This window comes from Telopea speciosissima, chromosome 11 (assembly GCF_018873765.1).
Source record: "Telopea speciosissima isolate NSW1024214 ecotype Mountain lineage chromosome 11, Tspe_v1, whole genome shotgun sequence".
In the NCBI taxonomy this organism is placed as follows: Eukaryota; Viridiplantae; Streptophyta; class Magnoliopsida; order Proteales; family Proteaceae; genus Telopea; species Telopea speciosissima.
This window is the reverse complement of record NC_057926.1, coordinates 1,143,982-1,167,922: the sequence shown is the minus strand read 5'-3', so window position 1 is coordinate 1,167,922 and position 23,941 is coordinate 1,143,982. Positions and strand designations below refer to the sequence as shown.

At 40.1% G+C, this 23,941-nt stretch overlaps 1 protein-coding gene across 1 annotated transcript; it reads right to left on the bottom strand.

Annotated features, from left to right (window-relative positions):
* Window positions 1-3,502: 3,502 nt before the first annotated feature.
* LOC122646774 (glycine-rich protein A3-like) lies at window positions 3,503-5,620 on the bottom strand. The gene is made up of 3 exons (XM_043840374.1): window positions 5,574-5,620; window positions 4,796-5,141; window positions 3,503-4,124 (listed from the first exon to the last, which is right to left on the bottom strand). Exons 2-3 carry the CDS (start codon window positions 5,115-5,117, stop codon window positions 3,886-3,888), a joined length of 561 nt encoding a protein of 186 aa, XP_043696309.1. The 5' UTR covers window positions 5,118-5,141; window positions 5,574-5,620; the 3' UTR covers window positions 3,503-3,885.
* Between the last annotated feature and the right edge of the window lie 18,321 nt (window positions 5,621-23,941).

Here is a 23,941-nt window from a genome sequence, read left to right as displayed (position 1 = left end):
TATTCGAGCAAAAATAGTTGCCGGGATTTACAACAGTGACCCGGAGAAAATCGATCATCACAATTATAGCAGAGGCCTTTGTCTCGCCGCGCTTGCATCTCCGCTGGACTCAGACGCTTGATAGGAATTCGAGTAGAAGAGGTAGAAGGGGGAGGGGCTGGAAGGAGGGGAACAGGGGAATGAACAGTGAACGTGGTAGAAGACGTAGCACGGGAGGGGTAGGTGGAACTAGAAACAGAGGAAGAAAATGGGCGACGGACAGAGAGAAACTTGGCCTCTTGGAGGCGCGCTAAACCCACCACCTCAGACATGGTCGAGGGACGGAAGGCCATGACCTCATTACGGATATCATGGCGGAGCCCTGAAACGAAGCAGCTGACAAGAAATGAAGGAGAGAGATTCGTCGTACGATTCACCAAGGCTTCAAAGCGAGATTGATAATCGGCGACGGTGGAGGTTTGAGTCAACTTCAACAAAGTGGCCTGAGGGTCGTCGAAGTCGGAAGGGCCAAATCGGATCTCGAGAGAACGAGTGAAATCAGACCACGAGGTGAACGGAGAGGAACGATTCATCCATTGGAACCATTGGAGGCAGGGCCGTCCATATGGAAGGAAAAAATCAACAAACACTGCTCCTCTAGCGTGCCGTGATAGTCGAAGAATCGTTCAGCCTTGAAAATCCAGCCGACGGGATCGTCGCCGTCGAAGCGTGGAAAATTCAGACAGACAGTGCGGGTTTGGATCGGGGCTGGGTTGGAAGAGGAGGGAAGGGAGATGACCGGAAGGTTGGATGGACTGGGAAATAGTTCAGGGATCGGAGACTGAGCGAGGCGAAGAACCTGCTCAAGACGACCATCAAGAGCAGTGAAGCGGAGAGTCAGATTTGAAACAGAGGCTTGGAGAGCGTCAAGATGATCACCCTGAGCTGTAGATGATTCGGTGAGGGCTTTTACAGCTTCATCGAGCAAGCGTAAGCGAGTTCCTTCAGCCATCGGGGCAGAAGAATACTCTCAGTGAAAGCACCAATGATAGGTTGCCGGCGGTGAGAATACCCTTTCGAGGGGGTTACCTCCTAGAAGAAGAAGAAGAGAGAATTTGAGCAGAATTGTTATATTATTTCATTATCTTCCTTCCCTCTTTATACAAGCAAGTCACATTCTAAATGACATTTTCTTAGGAGAATCTGATCTCCATCCTAACTAACTATATGGTCACACAGAAGAACTGATTGACGTCGCAGACGCATGCTTCGTCGAGCTGACTGGAGGGCCACCGTGGAACTCTCTGCTGGTGGGTCCCTCTCTATTGCCACCTGTTCCATAGGAGTGTGCTCATCAGGGGACACATGCTCTGCTGCAATCGTATCATAGTGCATGTGGATGAGGGGTATGCATATGTAATGAGTTGGCACGATCATATTATACAAGAAGGAAATAAAATGACCAATGATAAGAATTAAAAAAGAATATTTTATTATAAAATAAAAACACTAGATAAGAAATTAGAAGCTTGGCAGTCCCTAGTGGAACCGCTACCATAGAAATAGTGATTTGTCCTTGAGGGAATATCCTCCACTTGGGGCTTAGATTAAATGTTTAAGGTTTCGAGTATCATCCAATGATATGAAAATCAAAAGACATTTTAATCAAAATGTATTAAAAATTTATTTGAAAGTGGATTTCACGAAACAAAAAAATAAATAAATAAAGGGAAATCTTACATAACATAATAAGCAAATCCCCTCATTTTCAAACCATTTTTTAATGCAATGATATTTATAATGAAATAAATTTAATTGCAAAGTTTGGACCGATTTCAAGATCTTTAAACCACCCTTTCACTTGAGTCAATCTTTGCAAAAATATTTTGATAATTTTTTAACAAGTTATCTTTGTTGACCATTTTGAGATGTATTAATAAAAAGGGCAAGAGATATCTACTTGGTCACATGGTTTCTACACAAGCGTCTGGGCCGATGGGGGAGCACGCTTGGGTATCTACCTAGGGGACGGAGACATCATTTCACGGTGTCCTGTGAAAGGGTGTAGAAAACACCACCAAGTATAGATCTTTTTCCCTAATTAAAAAACAGTTACATATATAATCTCCAAAACCATAAACCATAGCTGAATCACTATTTAAGGGCATTTGATCATAACGCCTGCAGGGCACCGATCTAGATGTCCTGTATACCCAATTGTTCACTCACAAATGAACCATTGCTCTTCCTACGTTTGAATTAAGTATATGGGGACGCAACAACTTCTGCTCAAAGGATGATCTCTATGCCTGGCCACCGATCAAGATTAATCTCATGATCGGAGATTTGCAATCTACCAGCCTGCCTGCCACCACCTTAAGATGCAGACAACCTGAGTGGTTGGGATCTGTCCCTCCTTTGGGTCTTAAAATCCCTTCGGTGTCAGGAGTTAAATAATGGGTTGGCTTAAATTTACATGGAACTTGCAAAAACTATTACAAATTAATGAAAAAATTGCACCCGTGGTGACAAAGATGAATTGATTGATCATAGGGGGTTTGAATGAAACCCCTTCAGTTGTCCACAGCAACAGGTGGACTGTGGAGAGCATAAAACATGCATTAACAAAGGAACACAAAATTAATAAAATGTTGGGATGATTTAGGTAACTGGGCGTAAGGTTAACTCAAAGCTCACAATTGTAGATCAAAACTGAACGATAAAATGGCTAGAAAAGGCTTTGGAATCATGCCGCAGTTGACAGGTCTGACCCACAGTCGATCCATGATGGGAGGCCATTCTTAGTGAACGGTTGCATGGGCGTTAGCCAGTTTATATAGCGGTAGGCTTTTTCTTGCCGGGGCACAATAGAAGCCTTGTCTTTGTTTTATCACAGCTAAATCCTAGGAAGAAGGGCTACAAATGGGTTCCCTCTGGGCAACCTACTGTCCTTCAATCTTATCCACAGGGGTTTCCATTTTAGATCTTCTCTTCTAATCCCGGGAGTGCATGAAGTGAATTTCGAAAATAGACCCAACATTGGAAGAGTACATTGTTAAAGGAAGAGGCAGTTGTCATTTGAAAGGAAATGCCCCCACCCCAGAAGGGCGCCCTCTCTCTCTTGACAAACCACTCAAAACAAGTACATGTTCGAGCATCATTGAAAAACCCTTCATCAATCTAAATTCATTTTAATAGGAACAAAAATTCAACCGATTCAATTGACTAGTGACTAGAAAGTATATCAACCACAACCCCCCTTTGCCCCCTGCCTCAAACCACATTCTGCTTGCCTTCATCAGTGTCCTCTATTTTTCTTTTAATCCTAATTTGAAGTTTGAACCGTAAAAATATTATATTTAACCCCTTCAACCTTCAGAAATCATCCACAGGACCTCTTGAAACCCGAGGTAACACACGATGGTAGCAATTGTCTTCATCATCAATTGAGCCAACATATTTATAACAAGAACTTAAACATCGTTCCATTATAATATTTTCACATAACAGGAGAGATCAATAACATCCAGCAATCTAACTTGCAACTAATTTTGATTATGCCTCCAACCAGGAGAAATAATTGGTCTTTCCAAATAGTATCTTGTTCATGAAACTGGTCATAACTGAGTAGGTAACTACAAAAAATGTTTTTCTGTGAATGTAACTTCATGTACAACTCCGAACCCCAAGAAACAACAAACATTCAAAGTATCAGCCTCATCAGAACAGACGAGCAGTTCATTCATTTACTTCGGGTAATAATATAAACACCATAGAAAGCAGCTAGGCCCATATATATGTCGAAGTAATTAAACCCTCGTCAAGAGGACTATGAATGGAAAAACAAAAAAAATATAATCGTCATTCCAGAATGATAGTAAAGTTTGTCTTTCAGAAAAAAAAGATTTACTTCCACTTCTTGAACTTTCCACCAAACCTCTTATGCTTCCCATGGCCAAATCTCCCAAATTTCCCATGCTTAAACTTTCCGTGCTTGAATTTTCCATGCTTACCATGTCCACCGAAATAGGCTCCATGACCAAGATGATGAGCACCGTGTGACATACTGTGTGCTCCATAAGCAGCAGCAGCAGCGGCGGCACCACCAGCTAGCAATGCCCCCATTCCGGATCCAGATCCATGCCCTGCCAATGAAAGCAAAGATGAATAATCGAGTTACTCCAGTCCATCATCAACTGAGCTAGGTAACTACCATAATACCAAAGGCTTATGGAGATGAGAGAGTATTAAGATATGGGATTTACTGGACATTGCACGATTCAAAACCTTAGGATCACAGAAGCCTAGTTACATGATTCATTGTTTAGTTCATCTACATATCACTGAATACTTTGTATATCTTAGACATTCCAATATATATAATGACTTTAAGAGAAACTAAGCAAATTTTGACAACAAAGAAACTGAACTGGTCACATTTCATTAGAATTTCGGAGAAATAGAAAAACAAAAAAATAACCAAACACAAGTAACATATGAACTACAATTGTGAACAGCACACTTGGCAGCATGTGGTGCATGGAAGCCCATTTCCAACATGAGGTCTTGGGTTCAAGTCTCATGGTTCACACCTCCCTTCCCCCATGGAATAGGATAAGTAGGACCAATCAACATAAAAAGAGAGAGGGAGAAGAAGAAGAAAGAAAGAAAGAACACCAACACTCTTTAAAGTCAGTAGAAGGTATCCTTATTTCCTCTCTACAAAATACAATCATAAAAGCATATGTTGCAGCTCAAATTTAGGCATTTACCATAGTGAAGGAATACTTATATTGGCAGTTTTTCTACTACATACCTGGATAATGCGGAGCAGATGGAGGAGGACGAGGATATCCTCCTGGTGGGTATGCGCTTGGAGGAGGATATCCTGCTGGTGGGTAGCCTTGTGAGGGATATCCTGCTGGTGGGTAACCTTGCGGAGGGTAACCTTGAGGAGGGTAACCTTGGGGAGGGTAACCTTGGGGTGGGTAACCTTGTGGAGGATAACCTTGTGGAGGGTAACCTTGGGGAGGGTATGCTCCAGATGGTGGGGGGTAATGTCCATATCCACCAAAACCATGAGCTAGGTTTGAAAAAAGCCCTTTGTCATCATAATTCTTGTCCTTCCCACGATCCATTTTTCCCTCGGCTTATATCAGATGCTACAAGAACCAACAGACAAGGGCCTGTTAGAGACAATCTGCATAATACAAGTTTGGCCTAAAAAAGCAAGATTCAGTTGTAGCAGCCAGGACTAAAATGTATAATAGGGATACTTCCAAAGCCACTTCCATTGCACCAATTTCTTTCCTTTCCACTACTATATTTCAGAGATCAATGGTTCTATCCCCAATGAGTAAAAAAATTTCCATTGTTTTGATCATCCTTTTCCCTTTAAAGCATCTGCCTTAACACCAATGTTGTTAATGACAAGCTAACTTAACCATCAAGACATTTCAACTTATTTTCAGTTCAACTATAGAGGTATTTTGTCAACATGATTACAAACTATTCTCCGCATACATTACAAATTAAGTGGGAAAGCAATCATGGAGGAAATAATGCAGCAAATAAAGAATCAATACCAATTTTACCTTGACAGTGCAAAGAGCTTGTAGGAAATCTTACATAAAATAGTTTATCTAGGATTGATGATTTATTAAAAATATTTAGAGCACTATGTAGTGTTTCTTCTGACCGGGTCTTGCTCCCAAAATGGGTGCCTGATCCAATTACCAATGCATGTAATAAGTAATAGATAACACTAATAGAGAGGTTTCTATATGATAAGGTTGTACCAAATTTCACCCTGGCAAGTATACCAAGGATCAACGAGTTGTCATGAAAGAATGATGGCCAAAATAATCATTATAGTCTATTTTTGAACACCAGCACAGAAATCATCAAAATTGTATAGTTACGGAATTTGGCCAAGGAACCTCATGAAATTCACATGCTCATATAATCGCATATTGAGCATTACATAGATTTTGATAAATCCAGAGATATAGTTGGTAAAATCTGTGATTGTGATGCCATGATTCCTCTTCATCCCCCTAAAGGATTACAATGAGTAAGCTATGATTGTCTATTAAAAGAATTACATTTTGAAGTATCTGAAAGGGCTAACGTATAGGAATACATGGTTTGGGAAGAAGAAATATTTCTTCATGCTTCCTCACTAATTAACGAAAACAAAGCGAAGGAATGACGTTAATACACTTTCTTAGGCCCTAACTTCATTTACAAGACAAAGCTGCTGCATACTCCTAGCGGTTATCTTCATAAAATGCAATGATTCTTGGAAGAGGTCACAAAATAGAAACCTTCAACAACTTTACACGCTGAAAAGAATGCTCAACAAAACAAAATCATACAATTTTGGATTGACAGATGCAGCAGACCCACATAAATCAGATGAAATATTTCGAAATAAATCAGAATTCAACGGGATCAAATGCAACTTGGCTTGAGAGAGAGAGCGATCTATTTGGGGGATGGTGGGGGTGGGGTGGGGAATAGAGAGAGAGCAACCCTTAAATCCTTTAATAAGCTGTAACTGGTAATTCATGTGACGAAATCCTCGAATCTTTACAAACAATAAATACGAAACAGATAATTTAGAACCAGAACTGTTTAACCTCGGTGAATACAATTGCTATTGGAACAGGATTCTCAAAGGTATTTTTACAATTCCATAGCTCGACGATATTTACAAGTAGAATCATTCAACATCCCCGTATAAAAAAAGAAAAAGAAAAGAGGTAACATAGAACAGGAAGGAAAAATTTAACCACCAGAGATCTCTGAAATCGATCGACCTCGACAAAGAAACAAGGAAGAAAGCTTACCGAATTGGTACAGAGACGGAGATATCGATATGGATAGAAGCGGCTAAGTTGAGCAGTGAAATCAAATTGTAGAAAGTCAAGAAAAATGGAGGAGGCAGATGAGGAGATTTATTGCTGAGTATATCTTTTGGTGTGCGTGCCCACCACCGCCCACACCGCGTAAACAACGCGTTACTTTCAACGTACTTTGTGGGGACGGTGGTGGTGATTCGGACGCGGACAGTCGTCAGCGGGCCATCGGACTCGGACGCTTAATCTCTAAGCAATTCGCAAATTAATAAAGAATCTTCCCTTTGGTCTCCTCATTCTGTTGTTTTGCTCATACGGAACCTTCTCTTCTTTATTATTGTTTGTCCCCTTCCCCTTATGCGTCGGTTGTGTTGACATTAAAACGACCCTTTAATTTCTCATAAAAATAAAAAATAAAAAAAACCCCAATCCGTGTGGCCTATGCCAGTATTACCATGTGTCTATCTCTTTTCTCTTTAAAATAAGGGGGCAGAGGTGTCTTTTCACATGGGGAGGAGAGAGATAGACTCATGGGAGTGCTGGCATAGGCCACACTCCCGAACAGAGAACTTTTTCCTTATATTTATATAAGAGTTATTTTGTGGGATCCGGCTCCTCCGGGGAGGCTAGCACCAGGGTGTGCCTAGGGGGCATCCAAGGGTTGGGCCATGCCGCATACATCTCGGTGCATGCCTTGAGATGTGTACAGCACGCCCAATGGCTAGATGCTCCCTGGGCGTGCTGGGCTCACTGGAGAGGAGCTCAATCCTATTTTGTGTCATGCCATGTCATGTCATGCTAGAGATGGCTTAGTCTACCTACCGTTAGCTAGTATGATGCCTTGTCTCACATCCCCATTTGTTGCCATCGGTTAACTTACCACATGAGGGCAGTATGCATATCCCTTTCCCTTGAAAATATTTGAATGACGCTTATATAGGTATATTTATATTTTTTTGGGAAAAGGAACCTTAACTGGTTGTTGGGTGCGGCATGTATCTGCACCTAAACACAGCCGCTCACAAAATGATCGATGCACCCCTGGTCCTTTCTGCCTTTATAGGGGTGCGTTAATCATTTCGCCGGCGGCTGTGTCTGAGTACAAGTACACACTGTGCCACAAGACCGGTCAGCGTTCTTTCTCCCGTATATATTTTTTTGACAAAAATGTAGGTATTTAAAACTTGGGATGTGCTATGTGTAACCACGATTGGTTACACTAAGCCTTGTAACCTTACTAAATTGCCCCCAAGTCACTCGAGTGTAGGGGTAGAAAAAGTCTTTATAACCAAATAATAATAGTTAATGCCGCTTGTTGTAGAGTAGGGGTAATAGGGTAAAGAAACCACTCAACTTCATTTACAGGTTCTGACTTATGACATGATTATCCCCAAAAAAATAGAATTTTTTTTTGGTAATACCAAAAAGTAGAAATGATTACAACTGCAAGTGCTGCTTTATGGAACAAAATTTTTCTGTTACCAAGTTCCAGGAATGTTCCTGGTACCCGGCCTTCCAGCCATAGATATGGAATAATTTACTACTTATTTGTTCACAAAGACCCTCCTATATTTTTGTCTGTTCCACGCATCCTTTTAGATTCCGTTTCTTTGGTTGTGAACCGTGTAGCATGAACATTCTTGCAACAGAGGTAGCAGAATGTCCTTTTTATTTTTTTGGTAAAGTAGCATTATGTCCTCGGTCGACCTAGCTTTAGTATTGAAGCCTCCCTCTGCACATTTCCCCTAGGAATACACTTGAACGTGATCACCTTCCAACATGGGGAGCGGTGGGGACAGATCCCAACCCTCCATGGGGTGTGGGACCCACGCCCCATGGAGGTTTCAGATATGTCTCCACCATCCCCTAGTGGGGGAGCAGATCAACGAGACAGCTGTCAAATGTCTCCTTGGATGCTCAGCCTCACTGGATGTTACATCCGTGCCCGGACCCTGACTAGAACTTCGAATGTAGGTCCGGAACTCGATGGACCCTGGGTCTTACCCCTTAGCAACCTGTGGTGTATCGATCCGGTACTCATTTTTTTTTAAGGGGAAATCTCCAGTGATGCTATACCTACCGATCCGGAGGCAACTACCAGACCCGTGTTGCTGTTCCATACACAAATTGATGGACAACCTTAGTACAACCCCTGCTTAACCAAAACGGGAATAAAATCGTTTTTAAATGATTAAATGGGGTTTAAAGGCCACAAGTTATACAAGGACAATGCCCTAAGCATGGCACATGCCTCAGTGGGACCCAAATGCAAAAACAGTAGGGTTTTACCTACTGGTCCATCCATACTGGTTGATCTGGATCAACCAGTCCAATGGACCAGTGCTGCTGTACCGCATAAAATTCACCTAAGATGTATGGGGCCCAGTGTCTCGCAGCCCGGATCACCTCCCCTTACTTAGATTGACTTGTGGGGATATTACCCCAACAATGTGATCATGTGGGGCCCATTTTGAAGCCAATTGCATTAAAGAATGAGTTTCAAGAATGCATTTTTCACAAAACAGCATTAGGCAAACAGGCTTTAGTGGCTGGGCTTATAAATAAGCCAACCTTAGACCAAAAACCTCCTTTGCTTATTTCGTTGAAGAGAAGGAAGAGAAGGAGAAGGAGAAAGAGAGGAGAAGAAGAGGAAGGAAGGCTTGGAGCCATCCTTGTGCTTGGGCCCTTCAAGGTAAGCTCAAACCCAGCCCTTTCCCCACTGTTTCTTGCCATTACCATGGCTGCAATCCATTAACCTTCTCTGTTTATGGCTGTACAACATTGTTCTCTTGTATTTACCATATTAGTCATACTATACAAGCTTGATCTTGCATGCATGTTAGGGACTGTCATCTAAGACCCATCAACTACCTTCCACCTAGAAAATACCTGCTGTAACTGTAGTTTTCAGCCTTTAAAAGTTTATTCTTAAGTCATACCAAGCTGTGGTCATATGCTATGATGTAGAAGTTTGTATTTCCTTGAATGCATGCTTTAATGTAAGGTTCTATTTTCTGAAAAATCAGAACTACTATAGCACAGAGATGACCTGTTTACATGTGTGTTTTACTGTTCTTGCATACAAGACATGCATGCTTTCCATATCCGCCCAACAGCCCAAATCCTTTTGCATGTAGAAATTTTCCTTGGAATCATGTTAAATACCCTCACTGTAACTTGCTGGTACCTCTTGATCATCCATGCATGCTTCTAATCTGTAGATCTAAGCCAAAATAGATTTATCTTTTAAATTTTTGAGCTGCTCATGCACTGGTCGATTGCAGTGGTCGATTGGATCAACCACTGTGAATCAACCAGTGCAAGAAATTGAAACCTGTATTACCCCTAGCCTGCCTATGGGTCTGTGATGCCCTGCATAGGGTCTTACCTGAAACCCAGCTAAAAATAATGCTCTGTAACCCTGTTTAGAGCCAATCTGACACCCCGGGATGGGTTTCGGGTAACCAAACTCGTAATTAGCATGGAACCATCTAAAGCTCTTAGTGGAAACCCTCTCCAATTCTATGACTGAAACCCCTACTGGTCCATTGCCACTGGTCCATTGGATGGACTAGTACCAATCGACCACTACCAGAGACCTTGTCCAATTTTAAGCCTGATCAGCCTATGGCCTATGAAACATTGTGAAAGACCTTTTGTGAAGAAACCCTAGCCATCCCAGCTCTATACCTTCTATTTGGAGTTAGTCTGACATCCCGGGACATGGCTCAAGCAACCAAACCGTGTTTAAATGGAACCAAGGCCAAGAACCTATGATTGTACCACTGAAATAACACCTAGGGGCCCTTTTATGAAGACATAACCATTACCCTGGAAGCCCCTGCACTTTTAGCAACAGTAACCCTACCGGTCCATTGCTACTGGTCCATTGGATGGACCAGTACCAATCAACCACTGCAGGTAACCTAACCCTGTGTTGTCCCTGACCTACCCCGAGGTCGAAAACACCTTTCTTAGGGCCATTGGTACAATCCATAATACAAAACACATCATTCCAGCCCTGACCTTACACTTTGAGCAATGGGTTGATTGCCACTGGTCCATTGGATAGACCACTCCAATCAACCAGTACTGTTCATGGTTGTGTAACATGACCCTAACCCCTGTAATTACTTAAATTAGTATCTAGGCACCCTTTTTGGTCTGAACCCACAAACCCCTTTGATTTTTGGCCACAGCAGCCTACTGGTCCATTGCCACTAGTCTATTGGATAGACTAGTGCCAATCGACCACTGCTATTGTCGTGGCAGTTTTGTGTCCTGCCCTGGTTTGGGAACTAAACCATGGTTACTCCTAGTCTCCTAGGATAATTTAATGTGTATTAATATAAAATTCTAATTTATTTATCATAGGTTTTAATTAATTGCCCGACGACGCATATCAAGGTGCTTTTGAGGATCGATAGTCCTTCGAGTAAGTGGAGCATAGCTAAGGTGAGTGGAATTACACCATACGTGTAGGTGTAACATAACTAATGAGTTATGATAACAATAACAATTTACTTTTCTGTCTTTATATTTATATTCTCATGTTCTTATTGGAATTATGTTGAGAACTGTTGATGAAATGCTTGCATATAAATTGTTAGCCTAAATAGAAACGAGGCCGGTGGTAGCCCGTAGAATGGGATGCGGTTGACACCACCCGACTCATATGATATCATTAAAACTGCTAGTCTAGATGTCGTAGCAGGCTTGGAAATGAGGCTAGTGGTGGCCCGTAGAATGGGATGCGGGGCATCACCTGACTCATACTATGTCATGTAGAATGCATATGGCTAGGTAATCATCACCCGTGCTACGAACCCTTGCCAATAGGGGTTTAGGTGTTGGATACCACAAAAGTGTGAGGCCAATATCTTGAAGGGCATTGCTCGGTCAGTTGGCTCATCGGGTCACTAGGATAGGTGATGTCTATTGGCCCATCAGTTAATAGGGCTGGTGGTAGCACAGTGGTAACCTAGAGGGCCGGTTGGGCTGACCTTGGGAAGGGATGCTGGAGCCAACTGGTTTTCTCCGACAACTCAATGGATGTATCGTGGGAAGGGTTAGAGGCCCGCACCAGGGATACATGTATTGGGGACTATAGTAGCACTATACCTGCCTTAGTTTTGCCTGTTAGGTGGCTTAATAATAACAATTAATATCCTCCATATAGGCTCATGGTTGTGCTTGCATGTGTATGCATGGTTTATATTTCATTCACGGGTTCGGTGGAGTTCACACTCTTGTATATTCTCTTTTAGGTGATTTTACAGGTACTGGTTTGCCAATAGACGATGAAGCTGTTGATGGACTGTAGATCTTCCTCATGATGATCTACGAAGATTATATTACTATTTGAATTTCTCTCTTCAGGAAGTGTAACTACCGTGACTATGTACCTTTTGAACATAAATGGATATGTATATGATATAACATAGGTACTTGGGATTTTACTGTAATAAATATAATCTATCTTTTGGGTAGTTTTTCTTTTAACTTTCGTTGCCTCTGATATTTATTTATTATCTTTTACCCTCATTGTGTGGTTTGTGACATGTAAATACTACTTCTGGATCCTTGGGGATTGGCGGATGTGGTTCGACATCCGGGTCACCCGCCCGATCCGCCTAGGGGGTGGTTTGAGGTGTGACACTGGACTTCTTGAAAGGGGTCTGATCTGGATATATTTCAGATGAAATATGTCCATCTCTAACATTCGACCTCGGCCCCCAGCCAAAAAATTATGGTGGCTCCTGTAAATTTCATCAGTTTCTTCTTTTTCCTTGGAGATCTTCATTGTGTTGGCCATGGCTAGAACTTCGTCTCCTCATCTTCAGGTATGCTCAAGCTATTACTTGTTCAATACATCGAATCTCGTTTTAGGTTGTGAAATAAAGCCAATAAAAAAAACTACACCAATACAGTTGTATTTTGGTAGAAAGTTATCTTCATTGAATCATCACAGTCGGACTCCCCCATTATATTGTCCAGACCTACAACAATTCCTAGTGAAAGACCAGACCTTACGGTCAAGCTTCACCCTGAATCAAGGATATACAAATTGGGAAGGAAAATTCACAAAGTATATGTTTCATGTTTTTGATTTTATGGAAAATGGAAAGTGTGGTTGACCATTGGATAATATTCAAGTAGCCGAGAAGATAAACCCCATAATGTAATGGTTCAACAGGAGCCGCGTTGAGTTCGTAGAATACAATCACAAAACCTCATATCCCTAGAAATCCTCTATTTTTCTACCATGTCAAGTTGGAGTTTATGGGATTGGGGATGTTAAGAAACGACACTGGTTTTCTCTTTACTAAATAACAAAGACAGAAATAGAATTGTATATAATAACTTAAAAATAGACCATATAGCTTATTTGGTGCATAAGATTCAATCTTCTCCAGAACTCACACAAGACTCAGTCCACTCTACAACGGTTCTCATCATTTGCATGAGGTCGGCGATGGATCTTAATAGGGGAAATGTTAGACACATCCAGAATTGTGGAATCCAATGTCCTAATTGTTACATCCACGCCCAGATTTACTATTAAATAACAATATCTCTCTTGTGTGATGTGTAGATTCTACTGCCGTGTACGCTGGTGAACTGTTTTTCCTCGTGGTCAAACCTAGCCACAAGATCATTGACCAATTCAAGGGCCTGCCTGTGGAGGAGAGGTTCCATAACCGACAGTGGGGAAGATTTATCGATGATGATTTCGTCGACCATCCTCCTAGTACGAGTCCTCATAGTGAAGAGTACCGAAAGGCGTTCCCCATGTCCCCACACCTAGACACCTCCTTCGGTGATGAGTTTAGCATCGCGATCGGAAAACTCTTCGGGATCACGAAGGACACGTCGTAGCAGTCGAGGGGGTAAGATACTACCTTGTGGATGTTACTGTACTCTCCCCTAGTTGACCTTGAAGTATGGGCCAAAGCCCGACCAATTCTCCTTAAGTTTTTGCCCTTACAGCAGCAACAGACGCACGAGCGGACTCACCAAGACTGAATCCACCCGTCAATCCGCTCGTGCTGTTTGAGGATTTCGTGTGTTTTCTTGGGTGGGACCCACACCCCGTGCCCCGGGCACTCTATCTGGTTACTTGGACGAGGTTGGCCTCATCCTTGATCTCCTTGGCTTGTGGGTTGCCATAAAGGTGGACCTATTTGCTTAACAGACCTCTTAAGTGAGTTTTGACTCATAATGCCCATACCAAACAGGCCCTAAGTGGGATAGGGATTTAAGATAAGGCTTAGTTTTCAAGTCTCATGACTTCCTTCACCAACCTAAAACGTGGGAGCTGTGGAGCATTGAAGGCTTGTGGAGGAGAGCTTGGAAGGGGACTGTGGAGGTGGAGAATCACCCATAAATCCAACCTTGGGGTAAGTGACCTCACCTTCCTCCCTCTCTTTTCCATTTCTGAGTTTGGAGAATCCCCTGGGATCGATTCCAAGCTTGGGGGATTCTCTTGGAAACCCATTAAACCTTATTGAATGCTCCTTGGAGACCTATAATCCCTCCCCTTAATGCCTTCATGGATTTGACAACCCAAATGCTGTTCAAGCAATTCAGGCCTAGTTAGGTTTGGGGAGAAACCTTGGAGATGGATCCAAATCCCTTGAATCCCCTTACCTTCTCAAAGGACTATGTATTTTGGACCTCCAACGAAGGTTTGGACTCACCTCCCCAACCTTAGGACCTTTATGGGTCCATGAATGAACGGTTGGAGGTGATGATCTTCGCAGCTTTCAAAGAAATGGGGGCAGATGAACGATCGGACTCACTGTCGTGTATCCGCCCATTAGTCCATTCAGCCTAACCTGGCTATTTAATCTGGACGGAGCCACGAGTAGACCTACTTAGGTGAATCCGCCTGTAGCTTAGGTCGCTCTTAGGTATGTCTCAGGGTTTGGACGGATGCACGAGTGGATTCATGTTCCACATCCGCCCGTGAGTCCGTTTCATGTATTTTCTGGGTATGGCCTGGATGGATCCACGACCGAACTCAACTGGCTGCTTTCGTTCCTGCATCCGCCCCTGCTGTCTTGACCCAAACTTCAATTAAACTATTGAGACCCTTTGTGGGACCCACCTATATACTTCTAACACTACTTTCATGCATCCTCAGACTTCAGAATCTGTATGGGAGTGCTTGCATTAGAGTAAACCTTATCGAAGGACAAGCAACCGAACTGTGAGTGGGCTTTGGGTGATGTTTGGGCTTGATATATACATATAGAAATACAACTACATAGATTATACGATGGTTTATGTGTGTGCACTCATTCTTACTATGTTGCATCCTTGCATATAAAACCATGATTGATACGAATTGATGAAATGTGGATATATTGCTTTACCTTAGAGTATTGGGTTACGGTGCCAGGTATGCCGGTGCCGGAACCCCGAATTCCTTATTATTATATTCATTGTTGTCATCCTGGTCTGTATGCACCGTGCCATGCTGGTACCCGGGTACTAGATGGAATAAGACATTGATGCACCCGGAGTACCTCTCGGGACGATAGGAATTGCATGTAGTATATCTGTGGTTAGGATTTATGTTCCCTTATGCTATGACCCTTGCCAACAGGGGTTTATGTATTGGATAGTCTGAGCACCTGAGGTCTGTGGAGGTGGGAGAGGCCAGGTCAGGGGTAGTGACGACTATTGGGGTTTGCCACTGGGTGGTCTATGGCTTCTACCGGCGTAGGCTCCCTTGTGATAACTGAGGTTTCACTAGGGCGATAGGTTAAGTAACCCTCAGTGTCTCTCGAGTTATCACAGTAGCATATACCATGACTTAGACTGCTATTATTTTATCACTTAGTTAGCTGAACATACTGTAACTGCTTATGTAATTAATGCTTCTGCTTATAATAACTTTGATAATGAACAAAATATTTATTTTCTTTGCTCAAATATAATTATTTGGGTGGGCTTTTGGGTGATGACTATGCTTTGGGACACGGTGTCATTGATCTTGACAGGAATTGGGGTGACGTGTGTCATCCTAATCACCCTCTTGACTGTGCTTATGGCATAAGCTTGGAATAGGGGCATGACACTAATCTTTTGTGTTAAGTGTTGCATTTATATGCCAAATTAATGTTTTAAATCAAATATCAAGTTAGGCATGTGGAATGTGTTTTATAAACAGATAGCAATACCATCTGTAAAGTAATTGTATTTCTGTTATTTTTAGGCGGATGTTTTGTTCCTAGAACGAGTCTCTGTAAATCCGAATTTGACAGATGATGATGTTACAAGTAGAATTTTTTAAAACGAGATGACATTGGAAAATTCTTCAAACATTCATACTAGCATAACATTCGAATCAGACGAACGAGCATATGCTGCATACATATCATTTGCAATGAAGCATGGGTTCTTAGTTTGTAAACAACGATGTCATCGTAGGTCTACAAGAAATGACGAAGTAATCAGAAGGGATTTTGTATGCCACTGCTCAGGTACCCCTGGACCAAAGGTTGACATTGACCGTGGTCCTAGAAAAAGCTAACAAAATTATGCCGATGCAACTGTGAAGCGCGTATGACTGTGTCATTGGAGAGAATTGAGAAAATAGAGAAGTGGAAAGTGGTACTTTTTATTAATGATCATAATCATGATCTACTACATTAAAATGAAGTTCATTGGCTACCCGCGTATCGGTACGTATCGTCCCAATTACAGGAAGCGTTTACTGCAGCTGAATGAATTGATATATAACGTGACACAAATGATTAGGATAATTGAAACAGAGCAAAACATTCATGTTGGTAATCTTCCTTTTACTTTGAAGGATGCAAGAAATTTTCTGGGTCGTCGTAGTGATACTGGTAGGGAAAATGATGTGACACATCTTGTTCTTACATACTCGTGCCTTAATCTCAATGACAATGAGTTTAAGTTCAAGTTTACTGTTGATGATGAGAATCGACTGGAGTACATAATTTGGTTTCATTCTTCCTCTATACGAGGGTATGAACAAGATGGTGATGTGGTTGTGTTTGACATCACCTACAAGCTCAATCAGTTTGATATGCTAGGTGGGATATGGGTAAGTGTCAATAATCACGGGACAATATCTTTTTTCGCATGTTGCCTTCTACATAATGAAAGGAGAAAATCTTTTGAATGGACTTTCAAGGTGAGAACGTGATGATTCAATTGCATTTGTGAGGTACTAGATATATGTATGTAATGTCAATAATCTTATTATTATTGTAGTGGGAGTTGATACTGGTAAATAGTATCCTTGTATTGTAGCATTTTTTCTTGGAGTTTATGAATGGGAGGACTCCTACATCCATACTCACAGATTCAGATCCAAGTATAATTGATGCTATCCGAAGTGTTCTGCCAAACACAAAACATGCTATTTACATTTGGCATGTTGCAAAAAATCTGTGTTCATCTTACGGGTAAACTCTGAGTGCAGTACCAAAAATTTCATAAACAACTTCTGGCGCATTAACAAGAGTAAAAGTGAGTAGGAGTTTGATGTTGGTTGGGAAGTCATGTTGGCCAAGTATTATCTTACATCCAATCGTTATTTGACAGACATTTATGGAAGTAGGTCTAAATGGGTTGCCTCATACCTAAGGTCATATTTCTTTGCTGGAATGAGGACTACTGGGAGGTCAGAATCTATGAATTCATGCATTAAACGATCCATTGGTTCTCAAACAACATTGACCGATTTTATTAAATGAGTAATTCCTATTTATGCTCAATAAATGACTAGATTTTGTTTAATATATTATGGGTCTATATTAAGTACAATACGAAATTGAGAAATTCTATGGTACACCATCTAATATATGATTTTGGATTCGTAGGTTACAAAGGCAGTTGATAATTTAGAACTAATCACGTACCAAAGAAAAATGCAGCAGAAGGCGAATAATGTCATCCTTAAGACATCAACTGCCACAGAGAGGAATACGTCTAAAATTTTGATAGAATACGCATTAAATAAGTTGTAGAAGAAGGCCTTCTTTAACTATGCTGCACATACCAATGAACTGGGTGTTTGACTTGTACGTCATTCCGCAATTGACCCATCAAACAGTGGACACACGGTTTATCACATAACTGGTCATGAAACAATTCAATGCAGTTGTCGTAATTTTGAATTCAAGGGAATTCTATGTAGGCATGCTTTGGCTGTCCTACTACGAAATAATTATTTCCAAATTCTAGATTATTACATGTTGAGATGGGTCTACTAGTTGCCAATTATTAGAAGACAATCCGTGGTGAAGTTTGGGGGAAAGCTCCAATGACGTGCTGACGCAGCATTGTGATGCAAGTATCGACCATTTGGACGACCTACATCCAAGTACTATGAAAAGAAAAAAAAAAGCTTTAAGTTGGTTGAGTCTGTAATGATAAATTCACAGAAGTTCATTTTTGACTCGTATAGTGACGCTATATTATCCATCAGAACGGGACAAGAATGGACTCAATTTGAAGAAGTTGTAACTGATCTACAAAATCAGAATCAAGTCGTTGAGAAGAAACTAAATTTCGAAAGCGATGTATTTGTTGATTTACAAAAATTTGAATCCTCAATTGTGGACAAAATGATTACTAAATGTTATGAGGGTATTAACCTCACCTTTCACTCACCAGTGAAGTACAAGATTCTGGTATCAATAGTATGGCGTCTGAGGTTGATTCAAGGAATTAAATCTTCGGTGTGTCATAGAGATCCCCTTTCTCATGTTCTCATAAGAGTCAAGACCAAGGACACATGATCAGTTCTGGTTTAGCAGATGATTTACAGAAAAAGAGGCAGTTAGAGGGAGCTTTGGGTGAGAAATTTGTATACAAAAAAAAAAAAAAAAAAAAAAAAAAAAAAAAAAAAGAGAGTCAATTGGGATATGGAATGGCTGGAGAATAGGAGAGGAGGTATGACTAACTTTTCATATTCAGATTACGACCACCTAATTTTTCGATTATCTAAGAATGGAAATAACAATCTTGAGGAGGGGCAATTTTTGCTATAACTTGATGCAGATACAAGTTTACATATCCTCAAGTATTTGAAGAGTGGTACAAATAATATCAACAGGACATTAAATACGACGATGCCTATATGCAAGAATGATAAACTGCATCTGGAAAGCACATATTAATTAGGTAATACTCATTCCGAAACATTAATCATCTTCTCATCCAAACTGTATGATTATATGTCTGAAACAAATTATATTCTATGATATCTATTCCATACCAAACTATATACCATCTGTCATATCATTTTTTCCTCTTATATGCTCTGTATTCAATTATATGTATTTGCATATTTCCAGATTTAATGGATAAATAACATATCAGTGCATTCTTTAACCCATTACAATTAGTGTATTTAATTTATCCTTTACCGCTTGAAATTCCTTTCCCTGAAATCAATTATGACCTTTAATTTTGAATTAGACTTTGTCTTCCCCATTCATATATTTACTTTGTTCATAACTAGTAGAGAGTGGTGAACTATTATGGTAACCCCAAACACCAGTTTTCCACTAAATCTAATTGTTGCCTTCATTGTTTCATAAACACTAAAGCTAATTGTTGCCTTTATTGTTCTACGTATTTAAAATGAATTGATGCCTTCATTGTTTTACTTACAATTCATCTTTAAATTAAAGGAGGCCAATTCGGTTAGAAACATTTTTCTTATACCAAACATAGGAGTATCCCTACTATTGAATTGATAATTTCGAACGAGACGTAATAAAAGATAGAAGGGTGTAACAACTTCACAGATAACATAATATAATCAAATATATCATATAACAAAAGATGTTTCACGTTTCAGGCAATTTCTTCACTATATTATTAGGATTTGATTGTGTGGTAATGCATGTATAATTCACAATGTTTGATTGATGTGTCAAATTAATTTATTAGCCTTCTCAGTTGGTTTCATTCACATGCATTGAATCAATTTAATTGATAGAAGAAATACGACTTACTGATAGAGTGATAATCGGAGCTCAAACCAAAACATTGGAGATAGGATGGTGAACATATCAGAGTTGTAAATATTTGCATTATGAACTCTTTTTTTTTTTTAAAAATCTTTCAATGTCCCAAATAAATTTAATCACTCTGACATATGTAATGTGTTAGTGAGATCAATCAACATATATGATGACTTAAAAATCAACCTTCCACAATTATTTAGAATAGATTTTCTTCTTGATGATCCTTATACTGATTACCTACAATATATCATCAGTTATTTTTAGATTAAGTGTGTCTTCATATTTTGTAATATTGAAATGGCCTGTTTCAGAATCATCCTTATCACTTACAACTTTGAATTTCTTCCCCCAATTTCATGTAATCCATTTATTTGCTATATGGTATTCACAACATATATTTCCATTACTGTATATCTATTTTGTTCCAGAACGATATTCTATCCAATTCACATCTATGTTATACTACTGCATCCAAAATATGCATATGCTAGATATGTAACCCCTTTTCTACAATTTTTTTTTTTAACGTCAACACTCACTGTTGCAACAATAAATACACATTGATATTACCGGGATTGATACATTTGATCTCTATACAGTCAGTCATTGAGAATTGTATCTTTGAAGGAATTCGAAGTGATCATCCTTGGTTGTAACATATGTTTGTAGGATGATCTGGTTCTTCCACTGAACGGTGTTATGTTCTCATTCTGATTCAGAATTGGATTTGCAATAAAATTTATCATTTAAGTCAGTGATTCCTCTAATGTTCATTTTGGGGTGGAAATGAGTACTATATTACTATGAATATGTATACTGTCTCCAGAATATTTTAGGCATTTAGTATACTGAAAAGTCAATATTACGGAATGATAATACTGACATTGTGGTTTTGGATCGTGATATTAATATATGTATGAAGTCCAATACACTTACTTATGCTTTTGATTTAACACAATTAAACTCATTGCAATATTATTACTCTTCTCTTATTTGGTCGTCAAGTTGGTTCTTCAACCCTTTTATGACTTTATCCCCCAAACTCCCCTACCCTATCCCTCTCCAAATCCATAAAGCTCGACAGCACGACAGTGTTAGGTGGAGATGTCGACACTTGGCACAACTCGACCATCCAACGGTCTGAGCTCAACATAGTCAATGAGATGGATCGTTGGATGTGCAAAATGCCATGTGTCGGCATCTCCACCTAGCACTGTCGCATTGCCAACTTTAAGAAATTGGAGAGGATTATTATTTTTTCCCCCTGTCCATTATCTGACAACTTTTTTGGGGTGATGATAAATCATATTTTCAGATTCTTTTCATCCGAACAATGATGTGAAATCTAACGGGGAAGGATTTTAGTCTTCTATATCTGTAATAACACCCTTCATAATTTTTTTGGTAAAAGCAGATCTATTCATTCACCCATGTAGAATACATAAAGGTTGAAGCACAAGTATCAACCAACCACGGAGTGGACAGTGGCCAATCTGTCATACATGGGATAGACAGATACATGGGATAGACAGATTGGCCTTCCTTGCTAGGCTAGAGTATCTTCTAAACCATTAGCTTCTCTAGATACAAAGGAGAAATTACAACTTTCAAAACAAGAGCTAAGATAACTAAATAGATATGGGCCGAGGTTGGGAGGGATTTAAAATAAGTTTGATGAAGCTCTCACAGTCTTATTACACCCAGATAACACCCTCCATAATACGAAAGGGGAGATGAGCAGTGTTAGTGGGTCATATGAAGAAATGTATATTATCATTCATGTTTTCTATATGTTAGAAATAGTTTATTTGGAGTGTTGTGTATAGCACATGAAATCTGCATTAATAATTAAATGCTTATGGCCGGACAAGATGTTATGACAACCAAATTTGTATAGGATTATGACGAAAATGATGGTTAAACAACATACCAGTATAGAATTTTGAAGGTGGTTAAATTGGAGAATTGTTATATTGGTAGTTGGCAGGAAGTATTGTAAGACAACAGACCTGTATAGAAATATCAATGGAGTTAGATTTGCAGGATTTTCAGCATTACATGGTGAAAGCTTATGGATGTTATTTTGATATTTGGCAGGAAGGATGGTAAGACAAACTGACCTATAATAAAATATCAAGGGGGTGGATTAGCAGGATTCTCAGTATTACATGGTGAAAATTTATGGCTATTAGTTTGGTATTTGGCGGGAAGGATGGTAAGATAAACAGACCTGTAACAAAATATTAAAGGGGTGGATTAACAAGATAGTCAGCATTACATGGTGAGAACTTATTGATGTTATTTTGGTATTTGACGGGAACGATGGTAAGATAAATAGACCTATAACGAAATATCAAGGGGGTGGATTAGCACGATTGTCAGCATTACATGGTGAAAATTTATGAATGTTATTTTGGTATTTGGTGAGAAAGATGGTAAGACAACGGTCATTTATAGATATATCAAGGGGGTGGATTAGCAGGATTGTCAGCATTACACGGTGAAAACTTATGGATGTTATTTTGGTATATCAAGGAACTCATAATTTATTTTTTCGATTATGAAACAACTGCTTAAGATGTGAGTTAAAGCCATTTCAGTGAGTCAAATTGAAACGATACAGACTACCAAAAAAATATACCCGTCATATCTTTTTTTTTATTTGATAAACACCCGTCATATCTCTTTCACGTGTTATTAACCTTTGAAGGTTGAAACATACATTTCTCGTTATGGTAAAAACCCTTTTTTTGTTTTAATTTTAGTTTTATATTTATTTATTTGTGTGAATAAATACATTTGTAGTTTTAGTTCTAGGTTCATAGTACGATCAACATTCCGAACCAAAGCTTAGATATGATTGATTTAACCCAAACTGATGTAATATTATCAATAAAAAAACATAAAAAATTAAAATCTAAGCTAGACGAAATGGATCCACTAGTGTGTGTGTGTGTGTGTTGAGAAGCTATCAAGCATTTCGTTTGCATGGTCATAGTCCATTCGTTGGTTCTAAAGGACTCCAAGATTTGAATCCCTTAAAGGTCGATTTATTTTGATTTAGTGTAATTGGAACCCTAGGTCAGCATCAATAGTGGGAAGGAGTTTGGAGGTTTGTAATTTGGGTATGAGGCTTCACCAATGAGACTCAATACTCAACCAATGTCATACCTTGGGTTCCAAGTGGAACCCTAGGTCATACCCATCCCAAAAATGGAATTCTCAAACCCAAAATAAGTGGGAAGGAGAGAGAGGGAGAGAGAGGGAGTGAGAGGGCCTATCTCAATCAAGTGGAAGCCAATGCCAACCCTCCAAGTCAACAATTCCAAGTCTCCACCTTCTTCTGCATCGTCCCTCCTTCCTTTCTCTCCCCTTCTCTTGCTCAATTGCCTAGTAGGTTAGAGTGTTAATGACCAATAAATGGCCAAGTATGCTTGATATAGTAAGTGACCCAAAGGCCCTGTTTGCCTAAGTTTATAAAATCTTAAAACCCATTTTTGTTTAAGTTAAGCCTTGTGGGTCCACTTATATGGCCCAACTAGATAAGGAAAAGATAGGGGTGGGGTCCACCATGCACGGGGACACGACAATGCAGTCCGGGGCCTGGGATATGTGGATCCCACAAAAGGTCTCAACATAAAACATCAATCAGCACGAGTGGATCTTCGAACGGACTTATTAGTAGTGGGTCCATTCGTAGATCCGTTTCTGCTGAAAAGGCTAAACAAGAAAAGAAAGGTCCCCGGACCTTAGCCCGCACTTCAAGGACTTTGAGAGGGCAATAAGCAATAAATAAATAAGGTTAGTAATTTACCCCTCGTCCATCATGGTGTGTCATCCAAGATCCTAAAAAGTTTCCTCGCTTCAACACTGACTTCACTAGGGCACAAGACGTCGAAGTGGCACAATACAGGGTGTTGCTTTTGATGCTCCTCGCTCTTGGGACTCGTGCTAGGAGGAAAGTTCATGAAATCATCGTCGATGAATTTTTTCCATTCTAGATTGAGGAACCTATCCTCAACAGTCAACCCCATGAACTAGTCAATGATCTTGTGGGTCGGTTTGACGACCATAGTGAACAGC

What these genes read in the sequence shown, in the direction of transcription:
- LOC122646774 (XM_043840374.1), bottom strand. Translation starts at nt 5,117, where the DNA reads ATGGATCGTGGGAAGGACAAGAATTATGATGACAAAGGGCTTTTTTCA. An exon ending in ATCTGCTCCGCATTATCCAG is followed by an intron (nt 4,125 to 4,795) that starts GTATGTAGTAGA and finishes TTTCATTGGCAG; the next exon opens with GGCATGGATCTGGATCCGGA.